The 8,835-nt window shown below is 38.1% G+C and overlaps 1 protein-coding gene across 3 annotated transcripts; it reads right to left on the minus strand.

Annotated features, from left to right (window-relative positions):
* Positions 1 to 2,485: 2,485 nt before the first annotated feature.
* Positions 2,486 to 5,787, minus strand: BDBG_00614 (conidial pigment biosynthesis oxidase Arb2/brown2). 3 transcript variants are annotated; one of them, XM_031719962.1, is made up of 3 exons: positions 5,342 to 5,787; positions 3,963 to 5,272; positions 2,486 to 3,904 (listed from the first exon to the last, which is right to left on the minus strand). In XM_031719962.1, the coding sequence occupies exons 2-3, from the start codon at positions 4,703 to 4,705 to the stop codon at positions 2,833 to 2,835; spliced, it is 1,815 nt and encodes a 604-aa protein (XP_031575911.1). In that variant the 5' UTR covers positions 4,706 to 5,272; positions 5,342 to 5,787; the 3' UTR covers positions 2,486 to 2,832. The 3 variants fall into 3 exon arrangements, with proteins under 3 accessions (XP_031575911.1, XP_031575912.1, XP_002629368.1); XM_031719963.1 differs by having other exon boundaries at positions 2,523 to 3,904; positions 5,354 to 5,787; XM_002629322.2 differs by having other exon boundaries at positions 2,560 to 3,904; positions 3,963 to 5,787.
* Positions 5,788 to 8,835: the final 3,048 nt, after the last annotated feature.

The raw sequence follows: 8,835 nt of genomic DNA on the forward strand, positions 1-8,835 counted from the left end.
GGGTTGGGGGGGATCGGACAGGGAACAAGGGTCACGAATAACAATGAAAACGAGGATGGACATTCGTCACGTAAATCCCGACCCGAACTCGTGTGCTTCTTTCGAAAACTAATTCTCCGCCCCCTTGGTGGAAGCTTGGTGCGAACTTACTAACTCAGAAGTTAAAACGACGTGTGGCGTGCTGGTATCAGGTCTTGGCCCAAGCCCCCGGTCAGCTACGGCTAACAATTGATCATAAAATAAAACTTGATCAGGACAGACCGGAGAGCGACGATCTCTCATGTTCCATGCATGCGGAATATAGTTAGATACTTCAGTTCTCAATGCATCCTGAATACGGCTACTAGATTCCAGAGTACAAGAGTCATAGAGTACTCTTCTCTCCCTAGTTATCTTCTGTTTTTTACCTTTTGTATATCAAAATCAGATATCAAACTCAGTTCTCAGCCAGTTGAATTGTTCTCTAGCAAATGTTACTTGGCGAGTTTTATAATTCCCACTCATATCTACCTAGGTTCGTCTACTGCTGAGAAAAACAGCGGGTGTGCCCGGCCAGTCAGAAGTGCCTCCTTTTTTCCACATATAAGTCATAATATGATGCTTTTATTGAACCTCGTTATCTTCTGAAAAACACCTACCTCTCGCACATTTCGTGTTGCCTGCCACCTTCGAGCATGTGATATATTCTCATGGAAATATCAAAAATGTGATGATGGTTGAGGTGGTTAAAGAGTTATTAACCATGGTCGAACCGTGGGGAAAAGGAAGCGCGGATAAATCCTGCGGATAGGAAACATTATCCCAGGTGATTTTTTATCAGGACTAAGCTAAAGGGAAGAGAGATGATCCGGCGGATGTATCAAGCTATTCCTATGTACCTTACCTTATCAACCTCTCTAGAATCCTAGCATCAGCCCGCAGCAGTTGACACTTGAAAATCCATGATAGGACGGACTACTTTCTTTGCAGTCAGGACTTCTCAGGGGGCACTACATCCTCTCATGCCGGTGAATGATAGTTGACCTGGATCCCTATTCAGCTTTCCACTCAAATGAATTTGGGTCTTCGAAATGCGAAATGCCGTAGAACTCGAAAGCTTTTATCTTAACACTGGTCTTCCCGCGGGTCGCTATCCGATAGCCGCCCACCGTATTGAGAGGGGCCGTACAGCTATCGGAAGTCGAAAGATCTGCGCAAGCGACCCGGGAAGATGTTATCTGATCCTTCGGTGCAGAACGCAGAGTATCTTCGTTGGCCGGTGACGTTTGCACGTTTCGATCTGATTATCTATCAAGGCTGGGGAACCAGAACCAAAACCAAAGCCGTTCCGGTAGAGAGACCAAGAGCCCATATGAATAGTCTCTTAGATGCATAGAGAGGTTCCTTTTCGGGTCAGTGCTTCACAGCTCTCTCTCTTCATTTCCTTTGGGCGGTCGATAATCTCATATTCCGTGATCGATGCCAATGTATTTTGTTTTGTGCTTGAACTCATATACTAGTTATCAGAACCGTAATACGATAAGCATTATACCAACAACCAAATAATGAGACTACCAAAGATTTTCGTGGCGGTTAATATCCGGGAAAGTCATCTCCTTAAATCGGGTTCCAATTCAGGCCCGTCCAGGTTAATGTCTTTGTAAGTTTTGCGACCGTATAACATGAGGTAGAGAATTGACATGATATGATGGCGAACTGCTCAGTTCTGGTAGAGCAGAGTCTGCAAGTGCCTTTTGAGGGCCCAGCAGCTTCTCGCACGTCCCACAGAGTACTGGTTGGTACGACTGAAATCGAAACAGCTTCAAGTTGGAGTTCGCATGAAGAAGCCAATTTGTTGTGTTTAGATCACTGTGACAAAAGCTCATTTTCTTCGCATATTCAAGCGTAGATGTGAATTTTGTATCCATAGAGCGGTGGGGACGGGATCCTCATAATCTTTCACACGGATAAGACGTCCCCTGAAACGATTATTTTCTTCGCCCCTGACGATCATGAAAGCGCCAAATGGCGGCATTATTCGCGCAATATATAGTAAAAGATGTTCCGAAGCATGAGAAAATAATCCAGGTCCTGACGCCAATTTAGACGTTCATAGAAATTGATATCCTTAAGTAAAGATACCCTTCCCTCTCTTCTTCAGGGCATCGGTCAAGTGGTGAACTGTTTTCACCACAGTAGTTGAGCTTGTGTGGTAGACGTGAGCGTACGCTTCACCGCCAAACCAATTATAGTTCTTAAGAGTATCAATGTAAGTGGAAGCTCATCCAGTAATCGTAGCTGTAGTTGAGGGTGTAGTCTTGTAGAGGTTTGGTGGAGTTATCACTCTTAAGATGTTAGGAGCAAGCTGCGACAAATATGTGCAGATTAGGGTTCGCTATCCCCGTGATATAAATCCCCTTGTTGGGAGAGGGAAGATCAGCTTCCCCGCGACAATACCATTTTCAAACGGGTCTCACTGCTGGCTGCTCAATAACAATGGACGTACGGAGTACGTGAGGGGCAAAAGATTGAGGTGGTATTTACGGAGGATGACCGACGAGTTAAAATATCTGTGTTCCGGACAAGTATTCTTCGCGTGTCTAGGTGGACATTCTCATCCTCGTTTCCCCCTTAATTCCCTGGCTTCTATCAAGGGAAAAAGAATATCTAAAATCGAAATATATTCTCAAATGAGCTGTATGTATGTACATGTACAGTACTATGCGTGCTATTAAGATACAAAGAAAAATGGCCAATAAGTATTATATATATACAAACGAATTGAAGGTAATATATGCAGAGTTGGAGAGCTCTGCGTCAGTCCGCTTTTCCTCGCCTTATTACGTTTTCTGACTAAAACTCCGCCTTCAAATACTCGACTGGCACCTCGGGAAGTTTATCATATCCATCCAGCAGAATAATTCCCATCCCACCTGACAAATGTGTCTGGATATGGCAGTGTAACAGGAAAGGACCCGGGTTAGTCACTTGATATCGAGCAACTACCCACCCGGGATCTTGTGCTGTGCCAGGAGGCGATGTAAACCCATCTACCAAGGGCGGCGATTTCAGGTTAAAGAACTGAGGAACCTCTTTGATGGCATCTTCAACAGTCTCCCAGTCGAAAGGTCCTTGCCCCTTACCGATCAGATACATTTTGTGCGAGTGCTTGTGTATCGGGTGAGGAGGGTTGAAATTTCCGCCCGTGATGAGAACTAGATCCACCCATGTACCATTCTTGGTTGGGAAAGTCACATTTCTATTACTTCCCAGTGGCCCGTTGGGGTCGAAAAGAATTGGCTCGATTCCTTGAGAAGTGTTTAGTGGAGCTTTCCCGCTGAGGGTCCAACGAAAGGCCGCGCCGGCAAATCCGATGTTGAATTTGAAAGTTGTATCAGCCTTGGAAGCGGGTTTGGATGGTGGAAAAGGAGTGATCTTGTCCTCGTTGAGAGCCACAAAGTCTGCCGTCAGGTTGACGCCATTGTATCCAATGGAGGGCTTACTGGGTTTGGGACGAGGGCCTTTCTTTTGCCCTGCATATCGAAGGGTCGCAAATCCGCTGAACAGTTGGTTGCTTTCGACATTGGCAGCACGTATCGTATAGTCTCTACGAGGCTTGTTGAGCTTGATCAGGGCAGAAACTCTACTGCCGTTGGGAACGGGAGCGGCATCGACACGAGTGGGTTCGATGTAATGCCCATCGATGGCATATATCCACATTTTATGCTCATCGATGCTTAACATGAAGCGAGCAATTGTTGACGAGCTTATAAAATTGAGACTTACCCAATCATCATCAGGGTCGACGGTGAGAATTTCACGTTGTCCTTCATTTGGCTGACAGTTGTAGTAGAGGTCTTCCGGAACTTTCTCGGGATCAAAGGGGAAGTCACCCACAACAGACGGGAGATAGTAAGGAAGACAACTGTAATGATAGTCAGCGTTGTCAATCTATGGAACAGGTAGGGGGTAAACAAACAAACCCTTTGTCCGTTAGATTCTCATCTCCCAGAAGCATTCTTTGATCTGGCCTTGTCAAATTATTCAACTCGTCTTGGGACTTGCATATAACTGATCCCTTCCCATTGATCAAAACGCTATCCGTGCAGAAGTTGTCGATCCCAGAATCCGTAGCCACATGGAAAAATTCTTCCGAAGTCAAATGGTGCCAGTCGGACAAAAACATGGTCGTTGGGTTCAACGTGGCTTTCCTGATCTTCTCAATCTCCTTTGGCGATTTGGAAATCTTGTGAAACGGTGCAGGTCGGCCCGGTTTTGGGCTAATCACAATCGCTCCAAACAGGCCATCAGACATCTGGCCGTGTGCATGGCCGTGATACCAATAAGCGCCATATTCGACTGCAGTCCAGCGGTACAGGAAGGATTCCCCTGGCTGAATAGCCCTCTGGGTAACATCAGGCACTCCGTCCGACCACGGGGTGCCGTGTTGAGAAATGCCGTGGAAATGGATAGATGTTTCAAATGGAAGTTTGTTTTTAACGAGGACCTTAACCTCATCACCTTCCGCGATGTTTAGTTGGGGCCCGGGGAATTGGTTGTTAGTGAAAATCACTTTTCGTTCGGTTCCGTCCGGAGAAGCATCTCCCCAGGTGAGCTCGAGCTCGAAATGCCGGACGTTAACATATTTGGGCGGGCACTGCCCAGCTGAGATTGCTGGGAGCAGGTAGCTAAACCATATAAACAATAGAGGTAAAGACAGAAGCATTGTAGCAACTAAATTGAAGGAAAGGGAAGAAAGGAATAAGAGCCGAAATTATCCTCACGACGGGATGAGGGAAACTAGGAGGACGAACGAGGGGGTGCCTCTGTTGAAATAGTAGGAGAAGGGGGCTGAGAGTATTTGTAGCAATCAAGGGCATGACGGCAGATAAAATAAAATAAGAAAAATACAAGCCATTAGTCTCACCCATCAATCCTAGGCTCGGACTCTTTATTCGCTTGTGAGATCGGTAGTTGCCAGCACAGATATGGAATTTATCCGCAATCATGCTGGGATCCCCGTTGGCAACCTCCTGCCGTCTGTGCCTAAACATATGCAAAGCAACCCAGCTTGGGATGCCACAGAACAAGCTTGACATGCGGTCTCGCGGTTTCGATGCGCTGGGCGTTGACCTGGGGTAGTGCTAACCAATTAAACGTCAGATTATTTCAAGGCCCGGTCGATCTTTAAATTAAACACCATTTCCTGGGCTATGCTGAATAGTTGCTGGTCGAGCTCAGGAGAAAGTTGCTCCGGTCGAGAACGAGGGTGTATCAGCTCGACTTTGAGTTTCTAGAGAGAAAGGTGTAACTAGTTAATGGCGGGCACAGCCGTAATTGTTTGGCAGAAAACTATTCCAACCTGATTCCTAACCTGTCCTTCGCAGCTCGGTTTGAGTTGAGTAACTAATCATTTGATGTCCATGCCACTGATAGAATCTAGCGCCGCAAGATCCCAAACATCCATGCCGGCTCCCGCTTATGTTGCATCCGCGGCTGGATACCAAGATGAGCAATGGTCTGTCGGATGGTCATCATACCGTATCATAAAATCTGCCGAAGCCAGTTCAGAGCAGACTCATTGGTCTTTGGGATTCAATTGAAGAAAAGCCCCCAAATATCAATAAGCCTTCACCGCTGTCAGCAATGCACTAAAAAATGTGGTGCTGTTTTTACTTCAACAGTAAGTGACTGGCGGCTGATTGATCACCCATGGAAATCAACTTATTTAGTTCAAGGATCACAGCTCAACATGCACTGCGCGCACGGATGGGAAGGAAACCCCAGAGTAGGAACTTGCTGAGTCCTTATTATTATTATTATTCTTCAATTATAGATGTATGCAGTCAGAGACTATGACATCTACCTGAGAACTTTCAGTTCTCAGGGTTTTTTCTATATATGTAAAGTTAACTATTATACATTCACCAATTTCAGATATATAAAATCAGAAAATTCCAGCTCAGAATACAAAAACTGTTTATAAATTACAGTATTTTAACATCTTCTAATACTTTGAAATTATTTGATAATATCATGATCAAAGAAAAGAGAACACAGTCTTAAAGATAAACACATTAAATAGATAGATAAAAAGAAATTGAAAGAAAAAGATAAAGTAAAGAGAGACTGTAATAAAATAAATTATTAAAAGATAGTATATAGCTATTTTAACAGACTATATCTGATTGATTTTCTTCTCTTCATATTCAGATATTTCTGAATTTAGTCATTTTCTTATAACTGCTTGAGTTTCTGATAGAAAGTTTATTAAGTATTTAATTTCTGTCTCAGTTGAGAATAAGAATCTTATATTTAATTAATTTAAATTATACTTCTCTTTCAATCTAACTCTGAGACTATTATATAATACACAGTGTATTATAATATACTCAGAATTCTTATTTATATTACAGAATAAGTATTCTATTAAATTAAATCTATCATCAAATCTTTATATATAAGATTTAAAATAATTATATTCTAGTTTTAGCTGTATTATAGATGAGAATATTTTCTTTTTATATTTAATTAAATAAGATTTTTATATAAGTTTTATTTTAAATCTTGAATAATATATACTTTTCTTTTATTTCTATCAGTTTTTATTTTACTTATTTAAATAAGATTCTTTTATTTTTCTCTTTATAAAAGATTAGAATATAATTTTTTGAATAGATCTGTTTAATTCTGAATTCTTTTTTACAGCTGAATCAGTCAATTCATTATTATAAATATTTATATAAGTAAAAACTTAGTGTAGATAAATTATCAGCTTTAATATTCTTCTCTTTTAAATTTTTAAAACAGAGTTTAAGATCAGTTTAAGATTTATTTAATTATTATAAATCTAACTATTTCTAAGTCTTTTTAAAGCAGCTTAACTATCAGAGAATATTTATATCTCTTTTAAACTATTTTCTCTTATATAAAATTTTATTTCAATGAGTTTGAAAGCTTTCACTATTATAAATTATTCAGTATCAAAGACTTCAGATTCACAGTTTAAATTTCAGAAATCTGAGATAAAATTAATATTATCTTCAGTATAAGCAATGTCTGTATTTAATTTATTTAAATTCTTATTTTTGAAGTTATCTGAATAAATCAGAATAGAGTCTTCTATATTAATTGTAGAAATTCTCTTCAAATACTATTCATATTCTTTCTTCTTAGATAGTTTATATATTTATAAGTTTATAAGAGATTTAAGCTTTTCTCTTCAGAAAGATATCTTCTCATGATCAACTTTTTCAATATTTAAAGAAGAAAATTGATTTTTAATCAGTAAGTATAGTCTATATAGTTGAGAAGACATTTTCTTTAAAGAATTATTTTCATTTTAATTAAGAAATCTATTTCAATTCAGTTCATTTTCAGAGTTAATTAATGAAAATGAAGAAGAGACACTTTCTCTAATTATATAATTTAAGCTTATCTTTATAACTCTCAGAGTATAGTTCATACAGATCTTTTCAAATCTAATAGTAGAAGAGAGAATTGAAGCTTCAATTTTCATTGCTTTAATAGAAGATAATTTGAATACTTTTAAAATTCTTCTCAGAGCTCTGTTTTACAGACTTTAAAAGAGTTCAGCGAAATTCTCTTGATTATTTTATTAATTATTATTATTAATATTCTTAAATTATAGATGTATACAGTCAGAGACTATCACATCTACCTGAGAACTTTTAGTTCTCAGAGTTTTTTCTATATCTGTAAAGTTAACTATTATACATTCATCAATTTCAGATATGTAAAATCAGAAAATTTCAGCTCAGAATACAAAAACTGTTTATAAATTACAGTGTTTTAACATCTTCTGATACTTTGAAATCATTTGACAATATCATGACAAAGGAAAAGAGAACACAGTCTTAAAGATAGACATATTAAATAGATAGATAGAAAGGAATTGAAAGAAAAAGATAAAGTAAAGAGAGACTGTAATAAAATAAAATATTAAAAGATAGTATATAGCTGTTTTAACAGACTATATCTGATTGATTTTCTTCTCTTCATATTCAGATATTTCTGAATTTAGTCATTTTCTTGTAGCTGCTTGAGTTTCTGATAGAAAGTCTATTAAGTATTTAATTTCTGTCTCAGTTGAGAATAAGAATCTCATATTTAATTGATTTAAATCATACTTCTCTTTCAATCTGACTCTGAGACTATTGTATAATATATAGTATATTACAATATACTCAGAATTCTCATTTACATTGCAGAATGAGCATTCTATTAAGTTAAATCTATCATCAAATCTTTGTATATAAGATTTGAAATAGTCATGTTCTAGTTTCAGCTATATTATAGATGAGAATATTTTCTTTTTATATTTAATTAAACAAGATTTCTACTTGAGTTTTGTTTCAAATCTTGAATAATGTATACTCTTCTTTTATTTCTGTCAGCTTTCATTTCACTTATCTAGACAAGATTCTTTTATTTTTCTCTTTATAAAAGACTAGAATATAATTTTTTGAATAGATCTGCTTAATTCTGTACTCTTTTTTACAGCTGAATCAGTCAATTCATTATCATGAATATTCATATAAGTAGGAACTCAGTGTAGATGAATTATCAGCTTTGATATTCTTCTCTTTTGAATTTTTAAAACAGAGTTTAAGATCAGTTCAAGATTCATTTAATCATTATAAATCTGACTATTTCTAAGTCTTTTTAAAGCAGCTTGACTATCAGAGAATATTCATATCTCTTTCAAACTATTTTCTCTTTTATAAGATTTTATTTTAATGAGTTTGAAAGCTTTCACTATTATAAATAGTTCAGCATCAAAGACTTCAGATTCACAGTCTAAATTTCAGAAATCTGAGATAAAATTAATATTAT

Source organism: Blastomyces gilchristii (genome assembly GCF_000003855.2).
Source record: "Blastomyces gilchristii SLH14081 genomic scaffold supercont1.1, whole genome shotgun sequence".
NCBI lineage: Eukaryota > Fungi > Ascomycota > Eurotiomycetes > Onygenales > Ajellomycetaceae > Blastomyces > Blastomyces gilchristii.